The sequence below is a fragment of the Bombus impatiens genome, unplaced genomic scaffold, assembly GCF_000188095.3.
Source record: "Bombus impatiens unplaced genomic scaffold, BIMP_2.2 scf_0131, whole genome shotgun sequence".
In the NCBI taxonomy this organism is placed as follows: Eukaryota; Metazoa; Arthropoda; class Insecta; order Hymenoptera; family Apidae; genus Bombus; species Bombus impatiens.
The window spans coordinates 596,777-621,706 of record NT_176550.1 but is presented as its reverse complement, the minus strand read 5'-3'; the positions used below and the strand labels follow the sequence as shown (position 1 = coordinate 621,706).

Here is a 24,930-nt window from a genome sequence, read left to right as displayed (position 1 = left end):
AAAAAAAAGAAAAGAAAAAAAAAAAAAAAAAAAAAAAAAAAAAAAAATGAGAGTACGAAGCTGAAACGTGGTAAAGATTCCGAGGAAAATGGAAAGAGTATCGATTAACAATTCAAGAATTTTCAAAATGTATACGTTATTAGAGTTACAAAATGTAGGATTAAGATACAACAAAAATAGTCAAAAATATTGCGAATAGTATAATGAACGACGATAAATCTTGCCAAAGAATTAGCAATCAGCGCAAGTCGGATACATAAACTGTTACGACGATCGTTGATCGCACTTATCCGCCACTTTTACCCGATCGGTTAACGATACCACCCATCACGATCGTGTCTATATTACGTTCAACCATGAGTAAGTACATATCGGAAATTCAATGGACCCTTCTCTGGTCGTAGTTCTGAATCCAATATGCCTACATTATTGATAGAAATCGATCGATCGTTCGTTCCGTATATATACATAAAGTACACATTAGAGTCTAACGCAGGGGAAACTGCAATGAGGACGGGACACGATCTGCACATGGTCGACACCGAATAAAAGAGCAAAAGGAGAGTGTCTGTGTATCCCATGGTCTTCCCCTCCCCTCCTTTCACCTGGTACTTCGTCTTTTTCGTCAGAGGGGCTGTCGCGCGTCAAAGAGATTCCGAAACGAGCGACGAGTGGACGGGGCGAAGGATCGCGCTCGTATAAAGTAGATCGATCTAAGGAAACGACCTCGTTGGCAACGGACTGCAGGAAAATTGCGTTTCCCCATTACGACGAGATTAAAGTCTCGTCCTACATTACAGTACCGAAACCACCTCCTCTTCGCGACCATCTCTATACACACCGATCCATCCCCTTGGTCGAACATTGCCACCCTCTGTTTTCCAAGTTCAACCGAGGTTCGTATATAAGAACCGCAATTAACCGACGACGATCATGGTCAGTGGTCTGTGCGAACAGCCTCGCAGTTATTTGCGGTGTAAACGAAAATAAGGATTCTCTCGATCCTGTATCAGGCTCGTGTATCCCGGAGGTGGTCTCCTCTTTCTCTCGAGGGCTTCTTTTCTTCTGCAGACCCTCCGTTGTCGCAGATTTCGCTCCTTCGATCGGCAAACAATTATTTTTCCCGTTTCAAACTTCTTCCACTCTCTTTCTCTCTCTCTGTCTCTCTCTTTCTCGCTTCGCTCTCAGCATGATACGGCGAAGGTAGAAAACAAAAGGGGACAAAAGAGGCGCTTCAAGAATGAGCAATCCTTCTCGTGGCGTGACTTATGAGATTGGAAGAGGAGTTTTCGTTGCGTTCGCCCCGAGGAACCTTCGACCGAACCACTTATATCTTCCAGTTAAAGCTTGTGTCGATATCGCTCTTGGAGAAGGTTATTACTAGTCGACTCGATCCTCTGCTCTTCGATTTTTCCCAGTAATCCCCTTTTTCAAAATTATTTGATCGCGTGATCGAGCTTTTTTCCTGCAGAGAAATCGAATAATCCTCGAAGGTGAAGAGAAAGAGGGAAAGAGAGGGGGGGGGAGAGAGAGAGAGAGAGATGTGGTTGATTTTTCCGCAAAACGTCAGACTAGCTAGACTGTTGTTTACACGTCGAGCCGCAGACGTCGATAATTAATGACGCGATGGGTCCAATTAACTGGCACCCGGCAAAAATTTGTTAGCAAAGCTCAGCCATGCGTGACTTTTCGGCTGGCGTGTTTTAATCGCAAACAACCAACAACACGACTATTATACACGCTCCAAGAGGACATTCGCGGTAGTCGCTTTGGGACCAAGTCATATAATTGAATTCGGTTCACCGAGTCCGGTTCACTGATCGAAACACTACGGCTGGCTAGCTTCGATCTGGAGCATTCGGACTAACGAGAGAATAACGAGCACGGGTAACGACGATCGAATGGAATCGGGCTGACGATCTCGATGGACGCCATGGCAGATTGCCTCCAACACAACAGCGAAGACGCGAGTAAAATATACAGGGTGATTCTTGGCACACAGCCGATTGTCTTCGATGAGCGAAGCTATGCCATTTTGGCGAACGCTGTGTGGTAAACAATGCAGAATATTTGTTAAACGTCTGTGATAAACTGCATTGGTAGCCTTTTACAGAGACAAGCGAACTTTTATCCAGTTGAACAAACTTCTTTCGATTCGTCGACCAGGTTGGGTAGATTTAAGAAAGACCGAAGTAGTGGAAACGACGAATTTAAAAGTTCCATCGGAACCCCAAATCTTTATATCTCCTTAGATCGATGAAACTGAATGTTAAGGACACGTTTTCTAGAATTTTAGAAAGAATCGATCGATATGGAAAGATTTTTGTTGCGATCTGTATAATTTAAAATCCTGAAGTACGCAGTGAAAAGAAAGATTCCATCAGGAATCTCCGAGATTCGAAGGGAACAACATCAATCATTTCGTAAGAGTCATGCTGTACACATTGTACGATTTCATTGGCGAGTGCTTGTTCAAATTTCCTCGCTCTCAAACGAGAGAACATACATATTCTTCTTCGCGTGCCAATCGATCCTTTGTTTGGCGAGCGTTGGCTCGTCGTTCGATTAATATATCAACTACAAACGAATATCGTATAAAAAGGCGAATATTTCGAAAATGCACGGCTCTTTCCAACACGTTGACCGATATTAAACATTTCAATTGTCAGGCATATTAGTTATACGTGACGAGGCTGTCACAGAAACACCGGTACGGACCATAAATTTACATTTACGGTTTTCCCGCGCTCGCGGGGCTAAAAATCCTTCGTCCATTATCGACGACAGGGGTTGCTTATTTGCACGACACTTGTTTCTAGCCGAACATGGCTTTCACGTTAATACAGGAAAATGTTGTGGACGGGGTCAACTCGAAAATCCATTTTTCTGATTACCCTTCCATTAATGTGACCCCCAATCCCCCATTTTCACCCGACATCGCCGTCGGCTTTTCGTACGCGAATAACAGCGTTCCGCGATATCACATTATACAGAATTAATCTAATGGTTTTTATCGTTGATGATGGACGCGTTGTTCCTTTGATACGCCAGTCCCGACGCGTATTTTACGCATCGTGTGACCCCTTTCAACATGCTACACGAGACTGTGTACTGTTATCGCTGTAAACCCGAAGTGAAAATTTTAATTAACGCATTGAAAGTGCGGTCCAAGGGAGGTGGGCGGGATGGGAGGTAGAGTATCGGATCGTGGCTTTAATGGTATCCGCAAATGTTACGTGTCAAATTATGAAGCTGTGTTTTCCGAGTTTACGTCGCCGGTTATAGGATAACGCGGCTATTTCCCCTCGCCATTCGAAACTCGATAAAATCCATACACGTAGAACTACGCGGGTTAAAGCTCCCAAGCCCTTTGCAAATGAACGACGCCCAGGAGATATCACAAACTATTCGTATTTCGCGATCGCTGTTTCTGGTGTCACGCAGCAACACCGCCTCCAAAGTGAAACAATCGGGTGGGGAGGAATACCCAAGTAAAATGAAGATGCGAGAGAAGCTTCATGAAATTACCTTGGTACGCGTTTTAAAGGCAACGAAAGTACTCCGAATACGAGATGGCGGACGTGGCCTCCCGCTGTTATATGTTTTCGTCGACGACGCGCTCGGAGCTTCTCCATTGCTTTCGGAACACCGGCCAGGAAATACGAAGTTCGTAAGAGAATTATACGTATACGTGCCGCATCGGAGTTACATTGCCTTCCACTTCCGGAATCGACGAAGCAACTTCCCCCGCGGAGGAAAACGTCGCCTCCGGCACGACAGAGGAAAGAATATCTTATTAAGAGGGGGAATAGCTCTCCCTTCGAGCGGTTGCCTCGAGTTGCTGGCTCGATTATCGATGGCAAAGGCAGCACGAGTTACAGGAAAACTCCGTTACCCGGCAGTCTCTACGACTTCTGCGAGCGTATAATTCACGCGGAGACGACGACGCGAAGGTGCACGGCCGGCTGTACATAGGACGAAAGTTGAATCATGAATTCGTACTTTCTGCCGAAAGTTTCACAAGCGAGTGCATTGAAACGGTTGTAGCCATGTTTCGCCAAATCGAAACTGAAACGTTCTCGCCGTGTCTATCCGCGCCAGAGGTTTGCAACGACGCACTGTATTAAGTGGTATACTTATCGACGACACGGTTCCCGGTCCTCGACGTTACGAGATCGCACATCGCTTTCACTGTTCCAGCGAGGACCGACGAGTTCGCGAACAGGAAAGGAGATTGAATTCGCAAATATTGCTCCGAGGCTTTCCGCCTAAAAGCGGATGGCGACGGGATGGCAAACGATTCTAGGAGGATCTCGCGGAGAACACAGGTGCAATAATGTTTCGCACAGGCGTCGGTATAAGTTCGTACGTTGCTGAGAGAAAATACGCGCCACGAGTCTGGCTGGAAACAGGAAACGTTCATTTGAGGCAGGTTTAGTAATTCTAACGAGAGAACGTGGTTTCCACGTTTACTATTTTTCGAGGAATTCTTATCGCGAACCGATGAAATACAGTCGGAGGCAAAAATAAGCGGACAGTAGCGAAAATAGGTATCGATGAAGTTTCGTCAAATACGATTTGTTTGCACAAAATTAATTTCAATTATTTACTAGATTATTTATGTGCTACAAGTATATATAATAAATAAAACTTAAACATACAACACTAGTAATAGTTGGATTAAACTTCATTGATGCATACGTATGCTTACAGTCCACTTTTGTCTTCGATTGCATTTTAAAAACAAATGACTTGTGCTCGTTGTTGGCATTTCATAAAAAAAAAAAAAAAAAAATTAGATACGAAGACGTTCTCACATTAAAAGATACGAATTCTCGTAGATTTAATCACGCTTCGATGATGCAAGCGCTTAAGTGTTTCTGGTCCACAGAACGCGCCTACTTTGTTTTCAACTGAATTGGATTATACTCACGGCCAGTTTCAGCAAACGCTCGGAAGCCTTCGCCACGTCCATATTCTGGAAAATAAACGAAGTTCGATCATTAATACAAAGGAAGTCACGTGAGCGCTAAATAAGGGAAAATAAATAAACTAAAAGGCCGAAATTGGGAGCTGCAGGGACGGGGACGGGGGTTGGGTGAAAGAATGGTACGAAACGAAAGTTCCTAATTGGATTCAAACCTGCGGAATATGTAGCGGAATTCGCCCAGTACGCGCAGAAATTTTTGCACAATGATCGCGATGAACAGTAGTGGCTCGTAATTAAAATTAGCTCGAAATAATTAGCTGGCGTGGAATTCTTGCAAATTCAGTGATGTAAGCACAATTGCATGGAATTTGAAAATATTTTGAGATGTTTAAAGATTCTTCGGCCATATCGATATTTGGCCGGTAGAAAAATATTTGCTACAGTTACAAGAAAAATTAAATTATATCACAATATACTATATACGATGGTATTTTTTTGTTTGAAAGAATAGTATTTTTTGAAAATAAATTCCGAGTATATCTTCGGCAAGCGTGCGAAATACATAGATGCAGATACGTAGATGCAGTTGTGTAACTATTAATATTTATATTTATTCATTGCGGTAGAAACAATGGAAATATATTCTCGAAATTTATCATACTTCGCGTTATATTCGTTGTATATTTTCCAATGAAAATATAATGCTACCAATGTTTCCTCCCTGCGATCCGCGTCATGTAGCAAGGTATCGTAATTATACGTGATAAAGAAAAACGTTCCTGTAAAAAGCTCTGAAATACCATTCCACGTTTAAAGAATCCACTTTATACACTATACTCTACAACCCCTGAGTCTCTTTTATTTAACACGAATCGCTAACCATTTTTCTTTTTGAAAAGACAGTGGTTGTTCTTAACATCATATCGGAATGAAAGCTAAAAAAGTTGAAAATGGAGGTTCAGATACTACGTCAGAATTTAAAAACTGCCATTTAAAGGAATGGAGGCAACAATACTCGGTTTATAAAGGGTATGCAAATGTACATCAATTGAAATGGCGACTGATAAACCAAATGGAGAGCACGAAGTTCCATAGATTAACAGCGTTCGGTAACTGGGCGCAATGAGTACTTGTGGTCGCTGGAAAGTATCCTCTTATTCCCCCACACTCGAAAACGTCGAAGGAGCTTTCCAGCAATGGAATTGATATTTCGTGCGGTGTACTAATTGAATACAGGGGAAGGAAACTACCCTTCCGGCGTTCTGCTTAAGTGGCGGTTTGTCGAGGTCTCTCCGAATGGCACAACACGAGAACTCACGGTGCTTATATACCCAGGCTTACAAATAAATACCTAAAGAGCCTCCTGTCGATTTCAACACGCCATTTGTATGCACACATACACTCAGGCTTACGTAAATACAGAAATACAGCGGGTGTATTCGTGACCATGTAATCTTTAGACTTTTACGGAGGATAAAAATCGCCGAGAAAGAAAAGGAATGGAAAAATGTAGGAGTGGGAAAAAACAGAACAACGATTCGTGGAATAAAATTTCGTTCGAATGAAGAATGTGCAAAGTTTCGGGGAAATATGAAATTATGCGTGTGCAATTTGAATGTAATTCGATTCCGTTTCGGAGACGGCAATTTCGCCAACGTTTCGCAGATTAAAACGAAACTATGTATAATTATATGCATCGTGGGATTCGTAATTACAGTGCTTGATGCATGTTCGTTATAAACCCGGAATATAATATTCTAATTTGAGGGGACCCGCGCGGTCTGGGAACGCTCGAACTGGCTAACGAGATGTTCCATGAATTCGGGCTTAAATAATCGTTTTGATCGGACCGATAAAAATTTCGCAAAGAAGATAATTGACGTTTCGTGAGCGGATATCAAGATTCGTGGATGAATATAATTAACGGAAAAAGTGTGAAAGCTCTTTCGATTGTTCTATTCTACGAATCTGACGAACGATAAGGAAGCGATGAGTTAATCGTTTGATCGTAAACCTGCCAAATGTTCACGGAGTTTAAATACTGTCACAAATACAGAATAAATCGACTTTTGCTCGTTAATGGAGGATTAAATTAAAAAATAATATATTTATACCAAAGTGATGTAAAATATATACCACCCTTTTATAAAATTAAAAATACTAGATAAACATTTGTTGTTTACAAACAAATAAACAATCTGTTGTTGTAAACAAATAAACAATTGTTCAACAAACAATTGATCTGTTCATGTTGGTCTTTTATAATGAGAACCGTCGTCAATGAAGCACCGAATGAACATTCAATTTTATCGAAAAGAAACAAAATATTATAAATATAAATTTGTCGAAGTTTCTGAGTAGTATTCCAACGGAATTAATTAAGTTTACAGGTATATATGTTTACAGGTTTATATATAGCGTGAGTAAAGTCAATGGCTAAACAAAACCTTGTTTAACAAAGTTCTTGTAACTTTGATAAGACGTCGCTGATTAAAAGTATAACAATTTTCCTCGAAATCTTCCTTTTTCATTAGTACTACATTCTAGGAAAAGTAATACCTTTGACATTCACTTTTTAACTCACTCTGAGACTGTAACAGGGCATCGCGTTTCTCGAGAAAATTAAGTACGCGTTATAAAGCTTCATGCTAATGTCACTTCAGTTGGAAACCCTTTGACCCTAAAAGCGATCAAAGGTCCGAAAGGAACTGCTTTATCTTCCCTCTGTGTTTGTAAAAAATGATGTCATTGTTCGATGACGCGTGGCCCGTCCAAGAAACGAAAAAGGACTTGTTGAACTTCGCCGAAAAACCGACGGTATCTTGAACGATCGCGTTTCTATTTCCAGTTGAAAGGATGCTTGGTTGGCTCGAGAGGTTTCCCGAATGAATGGTACAGCTTGAGTCGCGTTCACCGCGTGCACAGAAGGGGAAAGTGGAGAGGCGTTCGAAGCGAAAATAAAAAGAGAATGTATCGTATCTTTTCGTATCCTCCTATTTCTTCTCTTTCTTTGTCGCGTGAGATGGTGTGCCATGTGGATCGATCGTCTCTGACCGAGTCAAAGGCCAGAAACCTTGGGGTGGAAAGGGTTATAATAAGCCGTCTCGGACGGAAACACCAACGGTCTCGAGCTACTAAAGTAGTCGTAACTCGAGCCCACGAACGGTGTTGTCTACACCACTGAAACTGAATACTAGCTTTCACTAGAATGAAACGCGACGAATACTTTTCGTCTCGCGAGGGTCCTATAAGCGTCTTCTCAGACTCGGTAGGAAAGAGACAGAGAGAAAGAGAGAGAGAGAGAGAGAAGGAGGGAGAGAGAAACAGAAACGAAAGAAGGGACGAGTAGCAAAAAGAAGAAATGAGAAACGGTTGGAAGAAGCCATTCCTTCCTACTCGCACTAGGACAGCTCCGCCGTGGAAGCTTGCGCGATATCGTTTCAATTAGCGATCAGAGATTTACGACTTTGCATCCACGAACACCTTCTTGTCGCGCTACCACGATTATTCTCGAGATACTGACGATTCACTAGCCCCGAATTGAATTCCGAGCGAGTCAACAATGGCTGAGCAATCGAGGGAATCGTTGCTATACACAGAGTGTTTATGTGTGCGTTTTATCTTCCCTTCATCTCGTTCCGTCACTCGCGGCAGAAAAATTAGGAGTAATTTCGAGAGAAGGGTCGCGGCACATCCGATGTTAGCTCGAGCAAACGACGTGGAAGAACACACACACACAATCTCTCTCTCGCTCTCTCTCTCTCTCTCTCTCTCTCTTCTCTCTCTCTCTTGTTATTTTTCGTCGAATCAATTCTCCTAGCTCTTGTCATTTATTAAATGTCATAACGGACGCAACGGTACCATTCAGCGATGACGTTAGTTCTCTACAAAGCGGAGGGAAGATCGACGGTGGAGATACGTTTTTGAGCAACCGTGAAACTACGTTCCGTAATTGAATTCCCATCACAGTGTAAACGAAAGTAATAGTTCTTCCCGTTTCCCGTCTGTCAGCTGTACGCCGCTGTTATCACGAACAAGCCGAAAGAATTAAGGTCTTCTCGATACGTTTCCCGTCTCGGTTGCTCTCGAGTTGACGTTTGGTTACGGTTCGATACGTATAACTCTCGATACTCGATGTCCAATGCTGAAAGGAATATTCATGGAAGTTCGTTAACGATCGAGTGAACAGAACCTCAATTTCCGGTTGAAGATATCAGGAAACAGCGTCAAGTCGACAAAATAGAATAGTCTGGTTTCTTGCCCGTGTCACGGGCGAAATTATTAAGGATACCGTTTCATTTGCAATAATCACGGCTATCAACCGCACATGGACGATCGGCTTTTCAACTACCACGAGCTGAGATATTTTTACCTGTCGTATTTTATCTTCCGTCATCTCCAGTCACTGTTGGTCGTTTTACCTCTTAGATGGAACCGGACAAATATCCGACAGACTGAAAATTCCTTTCAAACGACAATGTTTAGCAGGATACTCAAGCTCAAAGCCGACACGAGGAGGAAAAAGAAGAAGAATGAGTGAATGGGTGAAAATAAAAATATTGGAAGTCGTCGATGTACAGAAAAGTCGGACACGATTTTTTTCCTTTCTCAAATGTTCGTTGACGTGCGTGCAGTCACGGCCTCCGAAGAAGATTGGATACCACGGCGAGTAAAAAAGAAGGCGAGAGAGAGAGAGAGAGAGAGAGAGAGAGAGAGAGAGAGAGAGAGAGAGAGAGAGAGAGAGAGAGAGAGAGAGAGAGAGAGAGAGAGAGAGAGAGAGAGAGAGAGAGAGAGAGAGAGAGAGAGAGAGAGAGAGAGAGAGAGAGAGAGAGAGAGAGAGAGAGAGAGAGAGAGAGAGAGAGAGAGAGAGAGAGAGAGAGAGAGAGAGAGAGAGAGAGAGAGAGAGAGAGAGAGAGAGAGAGAGAGAGAGAGAGAGAGAGAGAGAGAGAGAGAGAGAGAGAGAGAGAGAGAGAGAGAGAGAGAGAGAGAGAGAGAGAGAGAGAGAGAGAGAGAGAGAGAGAGAGAGAGAGAGAGAGAGAGAGAGAGAGAGAGAGAGAGAGAGAGAGAGAGAGAGAGAGAGAGAGAGAGAGAGAGAGAGAGAGAGAGAGAGAGAGAGAGAGAGAGAGAGAGAGAGAGAGAGAGAGAGAGAGAAAGGAGGCAGTTTACGACCATTCATGATGGGAAATCGATACGATATTTCATCCGTTTTGTCGTCAACGGCCTCGAAAGTGCGAACAACCAAGCTGCAGAGCCTGCACCCACTGACTCACCATCCTTTGTGCACTCTCCAGCACCCTCGAAAATCCTTTAAACGTTCATCCCTTTAAGCAGTAGCACGTCGTCGAGCCGATAAGGTGACGTTCGATGCGACCACGCCGTCACCGTTGCTCTAGAGTGTGAAGTCATTCGTGTGCAGGGATGTGCGCCGTGAAAGATAGGCGAAACGTACAACCGGCTATTTACACGTCACGGCAAACAGAAAATATTCAATGACCTATAAGATGAATGGCCTCTTGCTGGTAGCGCTATTAACCATCAATGTTATGTATGCGCGTCAGACTGAAAAATCTTATCACCTTGCAGAATACCGTTTCACACGGTGAAACTCCTATTTACCTTTAGTACAAATTATACCTAGAGTACAAATTATACGACATCGATGACTCGCGTGACCCGCAGATGATTTTAATCGCCAATGACATGAATCACCTCTATGGCGCAACACGAACCCTAATGACGTTTGAGATTGATAAGTTGGTAGCCCGGTGGCGCGAAGTTACTGAGTGAAATCCTTTAGAAAAAATTATCCTTGTCAACCTGTAAACGTTCAAATAATTAATTATCCGGCTATGTTAACCATATAGAGAACCAAACAGTGGCTATGTCTGATTAAGATTAAGTTACGACGTATGTACGTGCGATCTTTCGTCTATAACAGACACGTGATTCTATCCAGGTGTAATTAATAATATTATTCTCACTAGATACGGATAAATAGCCATTAATACCTGAATGATCGAGAAGTTTGTTAACAGAAGTTCGTTTGACAGTTGTGCTCGTGTTAATTAGTAATACTAAGTTCGATGATGTTCCTGATAGTTGAGGTAGGGTGACTTTAACTTCGGTTTCGATACTGTTTTGCACTCTACGTTCAGTGGCTCGTCAACGAAGCTACTAAAGGAGAAGTAAATTAATGTACACTGTTAATTAAAAAGAACACGCTTTAATGAAATTTCTTGTAATTAAAAAGTGGGAAATGTAAATGTATCAATAGCGAAGTTGCATGCAAATTGTATACGTAATCATGTGCAATTAACAATTGCAATTGTAATAGCAGATCATTTTATTGGAGTTTGAAACCAAAAGAGAAAACGGGCAATTTTTTATTGTAACTTATAGTTGAAGCATATATATAGATCTGGGGAACGATCAGAACAAAAAGATCCCAAGATGGATGGGATCAATGTAAGAAAAGTAGAAGCGTGCAGACTATTTCTTAGAAAGTGTGACTCGACAGAACTGCTCGAGAAATTTCAGTTACTACGAAAACGTGGTATATATATATACATATATAGTATTGAGAATATGGTACAATAAAATATACTGGAGTGATATACATAGTAATATTAAAAAGAAAACTCCAATTTCCTTTCAGATAAAAATATTCTCAAATGCAACGACGATATGAGATCTATGTTTATAAACAATGATAAATTCGACAATACTCTCGACATAATTTCGAGTAAACTTCGAGAATATTCCAACTCTAGTGACGCATAATGTTTTCGTTTTCCTCGAATACTGAGCAAGCCTTAAACGGTAGCATGCCCTTAAACAACTAGAACCGGACACTTGGAACACAGAACTTGGTAACAACAGGAGTCGCCCTTAGGCCAAGACAGCCAGTCAAAACTTGGGTACCGCTGATTAGATAGTTCCCGCTAGTTCCTTGTCCCGCCGGTGCTTTTCGAGCAGTTCTCTTCCTGCTCACCTATTCTCCGACGGATTATTAAACGTTTCCATAGCATCGAATCCAGTAGATCGACGTAAGCACCGGCGTTCAAGAAGAGATTCCGCGTCGATCCCGAACAAGCCGAGCTCCATCGGTACACGATTTTCAATCGAGGACAAATTGCTTCTGGTAAATTGTTCGAGATTCCCTATAACTGTAAGATTCCAAATCCTACGGTAAAGAAGATGGTGTCGAAGAAATAGAAATAGAAATAGAAACGGTTAAATCTTGACGTAACAATAGAACTAACCAGAGATATTGTTCTCGGTCTCGTTTTTCCCCTAGCCTATAAAGGAATCTTGAAACTGACGACATCGATCGAACTCAAGTAATTACCGTGCAAGGTGCACGAGAGTTAATTCCGGGGTGGCAAGCTCTTTCTCTATCCATTTCCACGTCGTCCGCCTCGTCATTTTCTCTATCTTCGATCGCAACGCCGGTCCCCACCCTTTTTCAACATTTTCTCTCCCTTTCTCGTTCAGTATGGCCACCTCGACTGCCTTTCTAGCCGACAAATTGGATTCGATAATTGCGAATCACGATGGCAGAGACGACAGTCACGTCGTTGATCGTTGCCGGCCAGCTGGCAGGGGGAAATGTCTCCGTCTTTCGACCTACTTCGCGATGGTCTATCACTGTCGCGTGAAGCCTGACACCGAGGGGCATCGAGAAGAAATCGATTTCGTGGATATTGCTTTCCTCTGCGAGCGGGCGCCAATGAATCGCGGCTATCCACGGGAATTGATAACTGCGCCCGCTGCTCATCACATTGTAATTACGCCCCGTCTCTCTTCGCCTTCCGTTTTTACTTCGCGACGACACGCCCCGCGCACCCTCCAAAGCTGCCGCGAGACTGGACTGGCTACTCATTATCTGGATATTATCTTTTGTTGCGCAGACAAAGCGAATAAAAGAGTATATTAACCGGAAGTTTCAGTTTTTTACTCTCGAGAAGTAGCATATTAGATTTTCCGAAAAGTGTTTCCCTAAGTACCTTCCACTATGATAATATTTCAATTTTGGAACTCATAAAAAATGTACGACATCGTGAATACGCTTCTCTTAGCCAGTACCATTAATTATGAAAGAAAATACGAGTAGCTGGAAACTTCTTGAATAGTTTTATAACATTCTACAGAGAAGAAGGTAATAAAAGTGGAGTGTGGTGGTTGTCAATGAAGTGTACAGTGAAAAGCGTCGTTAAGCGGTACGGAGAAACATTAAGAACAACTCTGGAATAACTGTGTTTGTGATATTCTAAATTTTAACATCTGACCATACACGAACGTATCTACTAATTCCTGTTATCAATTCCATTTGCGTGAAACCCTTGATCTTTCTCGCGGGAAAGAAAAATGTGCATACACGTGACGAACCATTCGAAACAAAGAAATCACCAAAATTTCCAATGGATGGTTTTAGGATGGTAGCGCATTGGTAACAGCCGACTACATTATACGGCCATCTATGGATATAGCTGGTAAACCGCGGATGTCCGGCGCGGATCAGCCGTGGTTAAAACTGTCCGCGTAAAAGGATCCATTTAAATCCACGAACTGGGCGAACACGCGCGGGAAATTTCTGCCACCGATGCACACTGGCAGCGGAGCTATTCATCTCCTCGTTAACGAACAATCAAAACCGCAGCCTGGTTGAATTTTTTCAATTAATGTCACAGAATTAAACGAATAAACGTCAAATTGTTGATCACCCCCGGTACTTCACTAACCGTGAAACGAACTGGAACGTCTGCGATTTAACCGTTAACCAAAGGTAAAGAGTTACGCGGTGAAAAAGGGTAGAAAGGAATAAAAGATGAAAAGAAGGGACGAACAAATTAAAATGAAGCAAAAAGGTAAAGGAGGAAAAAAATTAGTGAAAAATGGTGGCAACGTCAGTACGTTGTTTGCCGGTTCTTCGTATTGTTTCCACGGCAATTGCTGCTCGCGCAACGCTAATTTCACGTGCTGGCAAAATTGCCGTCGACTCATTACGCGCACGAGATCGCCGTTGTCTTTATCGTGGTGGCTGTTTCGTGTCGGACCAATGCTAGGTGAAAAATAATTTTGCGACATTACAGTCTCTCACCCCTTTTCGAGTTAACACGCCCGCGGTTTACCGTGCCATATGAAAGCGACGTAACTCTTCTCTTTCGACTTTTTGACAACGCAACGTTGCGATTTGGCGGCTGTAAATAACAGATACGCCGAGATACGCCGCGATTCGATAACGAATAACGAGGCAACGAGTAAATCGACCAATCGACGAGAATGAACGAGTTTAATTGCCAGCTCACGATCTCAAGTTCCGTTCTTGTCCCTGCCATCGACGAAATTTACACCGAAAATACACCACACCATTACACAGATCGACTGAATTATCAAACAGAATTGCCCATCAATGTCGTTGTTCATTTAACTTTATCATTCTCCCTGGACGGACGTTATTTTCCTGCGCCATTGTATCGCCAATAATACAAGATACAATCGTATTCTCCAAGTTGCATTCCGTCCAAATTGTCCAACTAGCTTATCCGCCATATTTACAGCTTCAGCCTGATTACAGTCGACTGTGGCGAGATACACGTACAATTCTTGGTAGATTTTTGCGAGAGCCGGGCCTCACGACCATGTTTCCTAACAAATGATCCAGCATGTCAAATATAACTGGAAAAAGAGGAGCGAAGAGGCCGCTTAACAGCCTGACGAGATAAAAACTGATGGGTCGTCAGGGCCATTATTGTGCGGTGTGCGTAGAAACATGTCATTACCCAGGGGTGCATGGGGATTTTCTGTGAGGAACGGGCGTGCGAGAGGCTGGATAGAACAGGTTGGGGTCGGTCGACCATATATTTGTGCGTATCGTAGCTAGCAGTCTGGGAATTACAAGAAAGATTGATCGTACCTATTTGCTGAAACCAAATTACACTTCTGTTCATCCACTCTCACTATCTTAGGAGCCATTTTGCTTCCAATGGCTAGTCTCCTAGATCTTATTTACGACCGTTCGTATAAATAATTAGCCACCTTAATAACGTTCGCGATACACGTCGATATATCGAACGATAGATTATTATTTATTTCGAGTAAAGAATAAAAGGGATAAACGCGTGATGCATAGCGCCGCGATACTAGTACCGCGGTACTGGTTCAACGAGCACGAAAGTAAAACGGATAAGGAAAATGGAAAATTGTTTTCTATGATGTACGATGTTCTAGAGGGCCGTTTCTCCAAGCGTAATGAGATTTTTCCATCGCGCCGTTGTACAGAGGATTTAACGGGCTATATGAAAGACTAAATGAAACACTTACGCTGAATGGGACTAGCGAATTCTTCACACACGGGATCATCCATTGCTGGAACAGCGACATGACTACTTGCAAGCCGACCACCACCTCCAAGATTCGTTTAATTAGAAATCTGCACAGATAAGTAAAACGTGAATTACGTAATTACAGACTCATTCAACGCGGACGTAGTAAAACAAAAATATTGTCCCTTGTTTAAATATACTATTTCGCTTCGGAGAAAATGTACCGAGAGTTTCTAGTCCTGTAAAAGCATGACCCATTTCCACGTACGTTAGTCAAACAGAGTCAGCCACGTCTTTTTAGTCTACGTCACGACTTTTCTGCAAATAATACATTAGCCACGTTGGTTACATTTCTCTTATCATGCACACTCCGTGTACGTCGAAAATTCGCCACGCTCGCCGAGAAAATCCAAAAATATGACTCGACAAGAGGGAATCACGCGATATGACGTTTCTTTTCCCCGTCGCAATTCGTCCCTGGGATTTTCGTGGGCCAACAACTGCCGGTGGCAAGAAACGTCGGCCAGCCACAGACTTCTCTTTCGCCGATGCATTCCATCCGACCGAATCGGCAGCGGCGGCGGCTGTATGCATCGTCGAAATACGTCCGTACAGACGGAGGAAAGTGTTCCACGAAAATCTCCGGGATTCCGGATACAATCGGAAGTACGAACCCGGAAGCACGAAAAGGAATACATCACCTTGCCTCCGGGCGAGTCCATCCAAACGTACCCTCTCTCTATTTTCCCAACAATAGCCCACTTAAATCTAATTTCGCGAACATTTCCGCTCGCCAACTTTGCCTTCTTCCCTTTCGTTTCTCTCTTCCAAAAGGAAGTGTGCACCACCGAAACCGAGGAAGAAGGGAAACTTTTTCGGCAAGTGCCGTGCAAACCTGGCCAAGATCTACCACTCTTACGTAGAAAAATGTGTACGCTGCGGAGATTAGAACGAAAAGCAACTTCAGCTGCGCAATTTTCTCGTAAACTGCAGTTAAAAAATTTAGTGATTTTAACAACTTAACCGAACATACCTTTTTCAGAGCGATCGATGTCGATTATTTAAGATGACTAAGTAAAAAGTAGTTTCTTAAAAGCAGGATACTGGAACAGGTTTTACTTCTTTTAAAACTAAATCTATATTTTCAAAAATAGAATATGCGAAGAGAGAAAAAAGGCAATATTGGGCTGTTCTATGATGGATGTTTTATAGAACGTATATTCCAGGCGTAGAATATCCAATGATACCAGAGGTTCTAAAATATACCTCGAGTTTCTCTTCTCTTTGTTTTAAAAATCTTTCCGACAATTTCACCGTGCACGGAAAACTAAAACGTTCGAATATTTCCTAAAATGTATTGATCAAACGGTTTATAAAAAAAAAAAAAATTCGACCTCTCGCTATTTACCTTTTCCGAATCCTTTGTGTTCTGGGGAAATTCAGTTCGTAGCAGAGGGTAGGCGCCAGGATGTAGTAGTAAAGATCACGGAGATTCAAGTTGTCCGGATATTGCACCAAGACCATGCCGTCTACTTTGTGCTTCGAGTCGTCGGCCAGGTCGCCGTTTTGCTTCGCGATGGAAGCTGCAACAACGAATCGTATCCGCGTTAGACTAAAGGGAGAAAAAACAGATTACAGCGATGAATCACACGCCACGGCTGGCAAGCAACAGGAATTTCGCGAACCCTTGGACAGCCTCTCGTGCTTGCAACCGGGCCAAAACCGGAGAAAAGCAAAAATCGACTAAATAAAAGGAAGGAAAGAAGATAGGAAGAGAGAAAGAAAAGGAAAAAAGAAGAAAGTGAAAGCTTCAACGGGGAATTTGATGAAAAGGTACCCGGGAAGTTAGTTGCTCCGCCGTGCAGTGCTCGAGAATCATTCCGTGCATCCCCAAGGACCGGGAAGAGCCGGTGTAGTTTAATCTTTCCAAGAAAAACCAGCGAGTATTTAAACTTCGATCCCTCGTGCGACGTAAGTTCAAATTGCTACGCGACTGTTACGGTAGTCATCGTTATTACACGATTTCAATATGAAGGCGGTGGAACACGTTAAAGCGTGGTAGTGTATACCACGACAAAATTTCGCCAGGATCGGCGGAAAATTTTTCCTCGTTGGTTGACTCGAAACGCGACCGATTCTCATCTATGCGCCTAATCCCCTGCCAGCACGAATAGCTAACTGATAGAATCCCCTCATTTATCCAAATCCAACGGATAATCCAATCTGGAATTCAAATAAGCTCAGTTACGCGCCGGCTGTTACCCGGAAAGGGCCGTGGAACCGAGCGATCGGTCCGATTCGAGTCGTTGCGACACGCTCAACGTCCAAAACGCTGTTTGCAACCGGGAGGAAATCGACGTGACTGCCGCGAGTACCATCGTGCCGACGAGAGACGTTCGGAACGACGCCTAGCGACGTTCCATGGGCCTCGAGCCCTCGCCTCGGGTAATAAGTGCCCAAGAATTCGTCCAAATTAAATTCCTCCTGCCTCTTTTTCGTTCGTCTCACTTCCGTTTTTCTGCTCCGTTCTTGTCCCCTCTTTCTCGCTCTTATTCCACTGATCTCATAGCTGCTTCATTTATTCTCCGTCATGTTTTTTTCCCAGCACGGTGGCTGGCTGCTTGGTACTCAATACCGAACAGCACGGAATTCCTTGTTTCGTCTGGTCGTTGTTCGAGTTAATACGATGCCGCGCGATGATCAACCGATGTGCGCGATAAACCGTGAGATATCGCGAGGATTCCATGCGAGCAATGCCATTGCAGAGATGCGATTGGAATTTTTAATACACGATCCTCGTGCCTGGTGCGATTGCTCCATCGTCGAAATTTGTTGATTGATTCGCAATAGGTGTTCCAATGAGTGAGAAATATATTAATCGAATTGAATCGCTATAACCGATCTCTTTGTCAAAATATCGAAGGACTGTTCGATCGCTTTGCTGACCAATATCGAATGTAATAACCAGAAGGAGTCGAAAAGTGTCGTTAAAGTCTCGGGAACTTTCGGAATTTATTACGGTCGATAACCGGTTTCTATGCGATACTTTGTTCCTCTAATTACCATACGAATCAGCGTGCAATAATTCGCGGGAACAACCACGTCGGAAAGTGGCTGGCAACTGTGACCCGGGTATTTTCGAAAGAAAATGTTCTGCAAACGACGTCCATGGATTGGAAACCGTCCGTTGGCTAATGAATCACGAACGTTTCGAGGATCCGCCTGAAAACACCTTCAGTTTATCGGGCAAATAAATTTCTAGAATTAGATCTCCATGTCGTCGGGAAATTGTGGCCAACTGGTATCGAGACAGCCGGGGTCTGTTAGGCTCGGTTCGCACTGTTCCAGGAAATTTACGGGTTCGCCGGATTGCCTTGTCGAAGATTGCAGCCAATCCTATCGGTCGGAAGCTTCGTCTCTTGTACCGCTCAAGCTTAATTTGTGAGATTTCTCGTTCGCTGTGCGATCCTTCCGTTCGATCGTTCGCCTTCCTTTTCCCTTTGTCGCTTTCTTCGACAACTTGCTGCTGGCTCTTTCACAGTTCCAACCGGTTCTATTTTATCACGTCATGAGTCACAATGTATCATAGATCGGCAGTACTCAAACAATGATATTATTGAGATATGTATAATTTTGCGTGCTAGATTAGATTGGCCGCGAAGTAGTGACACACGTATGTGAATATGAGTGTGTGGAAGTATGTGTGTGCACGGCATTTCAAAAAACAGATGAATGTAACTGTTCCATTGGCAGTGTGATATAGGAGATGGTGAGACAAAGAGAGTACTGAGACGCGTGCAAATGTCGATATCGACGAAGATCCTGGAAATCATTTATTAAATAAATCTAAAACTATTTGAATATGAATTCTAAGTGTGACCTTAGTGTTCCTTTACTTTTATTTCGGCAATTAGGATCCGCAATTCTCAACAGATATGCGTAAGCAATCGACACGCGGTTAATTCTATAAAAATTTTATCGTTCAAGGACTCATTTTCAACGTAATCGCGTGTAATTGTTGAAACTCTGAATAACTATTCTAAGTAACTGACCTCTACCGAAATCTTTTAATTTTGGATGAAAATATCGAATGTTCCGGATATAGATTTGGGCATTAGAACTCTTGTTACTTTAGGAACTTGTATCGATAAACTATGCACGATACAAGTTCCTAAAATAACACAAATTCTAATCTCTCGAAGAAATTGGAAAAAAATAGAAATTGCTTCCCTGAATGAAAGCCTGCACGATCTCGTAACATCCAGCTTGCTACCCCACGATGATAAGAACAGAGGGGTGCGAACTTGTTGGGTTCGTAGTTCTCGCGAGTGCTGCGAAGCCCGTGATACCGGCATGTAAGAAGATTTTAGACGCGTAGATGCTTCCGTGAGCTCGCGGTACGAAAGGTTGGACGTCAACGGAGTAATAAATTAGAGGAAATTCGTCCGACAGTAGCATTAAACGACTCTCTTCTCCCGACACATGATATATGACGGCATATTTAACGTTGCGTAAGTATAATATTTAAAACCGTAAACGATAGAAATTTTGAAAACAATGGCCTTGAAGAACCAGAAACTAAAAACTGTTGCAAAAATAGGGTCAATTGTACGATATTTAAAAAAAAAACTAAATTTTTCATATTCTGAAAATTTTTTACAGAAAAAAAATTTACATTTATTACAGAAGGATTTTAAGATACTATTGAACATCATTATTGGGTTACGTGTGAGAATGATATCGAGTATCAGAAAGATATCAGTATAACCACAATGGGTTTGGAATTTCATGCTACTACCATTAATACCAACAGCCGTGGTTTTAGTATGTTTTAATGAACGAATTGGTCAGAATGTGGAACTATGTATAACATTGATATTATAGAACAAAATGTTCCCTACAAACGAATAATTATTTCCAGATTTTCGTCTTGCTCATTACGTGAAAGTAAGGGATTACCACTAACTAGCCGATTTTTGCATCCATGAGAGACGTGAATCCACGAAAAATTTTCCATCTCTGTGAAGTTAGCAAACAAGTTTTATGTTACTACATAAAATCGTTAATGTAGATAATATAATTAAATAAATCCCCGTATTGAAAATTGAAGAATAAAATTTCATCCAACTATAGTCCATTTTCATACTCCTAAATAGCACGATACTTTAAATATTTTATCACGAATTCACTTACACAAGGTTGTCCAAAAATGACTACGACGATGAACAGGATATTAATTCTAAAAACTGCCAACATTTCAAAAAGGAGCGTCACGCCACAATGTTAAAACCCCCCGAAAATGAATACCTTCTGCAAATTCCCTCGTCATTCATACATTATTAATCCCGCTTGCTGCAAAAATTTTCAAATTTCTCTGCAAACAACTATCACACGACAGCGCGGTCTTCCCTCGACAAAGCGATGAAAAAAAGGGGCTTCCTAAGGAAACTCCACGACATTCACCAGGAACTCGTTGGTCGGAATGGCGACGTGGCACGCGAAAGGATAGCCACGAACCACGTTTGGCTCAAGACCGGACCGTTTCCGCTTTATTTTTACTCGACAGATCGGCAAGGTCCGTTTGTTCGTGTCTACGTTCCGAAAGGACTTTCTCGCTTTGCGCTGGCTAAGAGAGACATTAGAGAAGATTGCTTATTGAAAGTAACGCTCGGCGAGAAAGGCCATCGAACTCGTTTTAACCAATCGATTGATACGAACATCACAGTGCGGCATGTAGTGAACTAATAATCACTGTTCGATTTCGATCTCATTATTTGACGATATCATCAGTTTGTAGGCAAGTAACATAAGTGTAAACAATAATTCCTCGATAGAGGATTAGTAGAGCTCGTTTGTACATCAAAATCTAATCACTAAAAATTAGCTTACTCATTCGTTACACATTCCTGTTCATTAATTCTTGTTACATAGCATTTGGTACGTCTCAGATATGGAAAATTTGAGAAAAGGTATATATAGTTTTCATTTTCCAATTAAAAAATTTCTTTCTTTCTTTAAGGAGCAATCTAAAAAGTGGTTCAAAGCATCCTGTAATATTTGTAATTGATATTGTTCTGTGTCAAGAGGGTATTGTATTGCATTGATATGTAATCCTTTTCTGCTACAAACTGCTACCCTCAATGTCAGTTTTTTAGTGAAATCCTATTCGCAATCGCAACTTGGTTGAACATAGATAGGTAGATATTCACCACACTTGTTCCAAGAAAATTTTTAAAGTTACACAGAAACTCTGTTCTTTACAAAATGTCGGTACAATATACGATGAAACGGAAGAGAGAATAAATGACTTCTGCATGGTACTTACATAAAAATGGAAAGATCGTTCCCGACATGGACACAATTTTCTATATTAAAATACGCCAACGTGTGTAGTTGTATAAAGAGATCAATAATCAAGACATTTAATCTAAACCAGAGAATAGGAGAAACCCTACAGACACTTTTACTCACATTGGATCGCTAATATCGAATATCAGGGAAATTGCACGTTATATGCATTTTTTTTATCTGTGTCCTAAATCCTCATTTAAATGTCACAGATAAAAAGCTTCCGCGAAAGTCGCGTACGCGCGGCAACGTAACGCTCGCAAAAGTCAACACCGTCATTATGCGACGCAATAATACGGCTTGCCTTGGCGTTCGCCCGATAGAGAGCAGAAAGGGTGCAGAGGACGAAAATTACACGGCACGAGGTACAGAGGCAGGATTATACACGCGCTCGTGGCTCCGCCGTAGCTAGGATGCATTCGTCGATCGCGCCACTTCGATTCGATCAAGAGAATCGATCGTAGAGGCCGTGATGCGTGCTCTGCTCGCCGCAACCCAGGCGTCCCATCGAATTTCGATAATTATATCAGCCCGCGGCGCTTTTCATACTTCGCTTGGTAACGTTATGTGTGATCGAACAGCGGAGTCGATCTAGCGAAGAATTAACATTCGTCTAATTTTTCTTAGTCTGAAATTTTCGTTCTTGGGCCGATGAATAATCATGGTAATTGCGCATCTATGTCTGAAAGGAAACGGCGGTCGGCTATGGTCAAACGTTTTAACATCTACATTATCCTACCGCGCGATACTTAACGTTCGACCATTTCTCAACATCTGTACCACGTGTTTCCGGGAAAGGTATCAGTACCGCGACTCACCATTCACATGCATCCACCATTATGTCTTCCTCTCACATTATCTTGGCGTTGATTAACGAGCCTAGGCCGCGAACAGGAACTCAGGAAACGAGAAGAGAACCGGCTACCAAATGGACTCGAATCGAATTTGCAAACAGCAACGTCAGAGGTATGTCTCTTTATGTAAGCGTAACGGTACATCGTACTCATAGAACCAGGCATACAGGCATCATTGTGAGATTCTCTTTTCCATGTTCTACTTGATTATTTGACTAACAATAAGTGGAGCAAATAATACCAACGAGAAACGTAAGAATGCAACGGTAAACATTGCCTTTGTACGAGAGCAAAGAAAAGATTTCTCTTCTTTCCGAATCTCAACTACCAAAAGTTTTAGTAATCGCTTATTTACCGAATAAAGATCGTTATTTGCAGAATCACGAATAAAAGGAGCACAATCTCGACAACGATAATACCAGCATAAAAGAAATACGACGCGATTAAACGGGCGAGTGTAGGTGAACGCGGCTTCGTGGAACATAGAGGGAGTAATTTTTTCAGATTGATTTTTTCTAAGTGACTTCTACAGCCCTCGAAGTCTCCTTAAAGCGTCTCTATGGAAGCGGAAGAGTTGTGTAACAGATTTCCACTGCACGAAAGAGGGTCATAACGCGTCACAATGATACACGAGGTCTTTGCAGTACTACCAATCTCCCGTACAGGGAGAAACAGAGGGAAGGCGAAACGAAAGGAGACCGTGACGTAGGAGGTTGGAGAAGGGTTAATATTCCATGCGGTGAGTTTATTGGGGAAAGGTCGCTCGTATAATTTGACTTTGCCGGGCTGAATAATCGATATACCACCACCTAACCGGCCAATACCCGGAAACAGAGGCGAGGCTGATCGAGAGTTTAAATTGGGTGGAAATTATTCGCCTCTTCCACTACGGCTCTCTGTGTGCGTACCAAGCTGGGATGTGCACACGCGTCGTGACCAAGCAGGACATTCTGTATGCAACTTCAGGAGCGAACAAATACCAACAACGTGGAGGACTGTATTGCGACGCTCAAAAGACGCGCGTGTAGGCTGTAATGTATGCATGTCAGAGTCTATTACGCGTCACGAATATTTGTAGTTTACATCGGCTAGCTTTCAGGATAAATTCATCGCGTACTTTGAACTCACGAATGCATCGTAGCGTGAAAGAAGAAACAGAGTCAGTCGGATATCGATCTCAAGAGAAACATATATAAAACTGATATCCAGAAATAAATCAGAATAGAGGCAACAAATCCTGCACGCTGTTCTGCTTTTTTACTCGTCGCGTTCCTTTAATTAATTTCGCTTAGAATAGAAACCAAGTCTGGCTGGTCGCGAAACGTGTATAACCGTTGCACACGGGATTTAACCAGTCGTCCAAAAACTTGTAACAAGCATTTTCGTGTGAGCCCCGTCACAGAGGCGGCCGACCAAAAATCCACGCGCATACGCTGTACACGCCCGATGGTCGACGTTTTTCGGGCGGTATTCGCGTAAAATTAGAGGGTGTTACGCGAAAGCACGAAACAATGTAAAGGGAATGCGTAATAGTTGTTATCGAAAATGCCGGGATGCGCGTACCATGCATTCCGAAATAACGTTTGCCGTTTCGTTCGACGCGATAAATTGATATCGTTGATAGAAATAAACGTCGCGCCGTCGAGTTATTATGCAACCGCAAATTGATACAAAAGTCTCTTGAATATAAAACGTCGGGAATAGGAAGGAAGTGGAAAATACGGTGTCAAAGCGAAATTACGCGAGCATTGTCTACTTACACTGTAGATTATCGCACGACAAAGATTTCCGTCGCATTCTGCCCTGGCTCTTTGCCTTTCTTCGGCCGCCTAGACGACACCACATGTTCACTTGTACGTACGACCATAGCTTCAGGAACAGGATGGCGTACAGCATACATACGTACATGGCACCGACTGAAACAACCGACAAAATTAATTGTATGTATAATATCGCAAATTATCGTAGCAGCTTATCATCGATCGCAATTTTATTTCGTATACCACGGTCTGGAAAATTCAAAAGATAATATTCGCGGCAATCTTGGTGAAATCGTTACCTCTCGACGTGGTTTTTCGTCTACATTTTGAATCAAAGAAAGAAGTTACAAGTACGTCGATCGTCTACGCTGTTAAAGTCAAATATACGAAGAGATATTAATACAATTTTTCGTTTCCTTTTAGTACCCTTACTGTCGAGTAAAAGTTAATTAATTCGCCCTCTTGCCATCTGTAAAAACTGATTACTCGGAGAGCGGCTGTCGATATGTACATTGGATTCTCAAACAAAGTAAAAACGAAACAATAGCCTCGAGCTTACCGATCTTTAATCAAGAAGAACGAATAAGGAGAGACGAAGCAAAATTTACTTTCCGAGAATTTCATTAAACAAATTCTGAAAAATCCATGGCATTCGTTATCCCCGGCGCGTACTACGTTCCTTCTAAATTCAAAAAAAAAAAAAAAAAAAAAAA

General features: G+C 42.4%; 1 protein-coding gene across 1 annotated transcript in view; it reads right to left on the bottom strand.

The window, feature by feature from the left end:
- The window catches only part of LOC100744121 (diacylglycerol O-acyltransferase 1), a 91,763-nt gene that overhangs the window by 9,023 nt on the left and 57,810 nt on the right, over nt 1–24,930 (bottom strand). Inside the window, exons 6-9 of the mRNA XM_003486716.4 lie at nt 24,218–24,373; nt 16,664–16,838; nt 15,254–15,362; nt 4,934–4,978 (exon numbers count right to left, since the gene is read on the bottom strand). Of these exons, the coding sequence (XP_003486764.1) occupies nt 4,934–4,978; nt 15,254–15,362; nt 16,664–16,838; nt 24,218–24,373 (485 nt within the window). The remainder of the gene's footprint in view (nt 1–4,933; nt 4,979–15,253; nt 15,363–16,663; nt 16,839–24,217; nt 24,374–24,930) is intronic.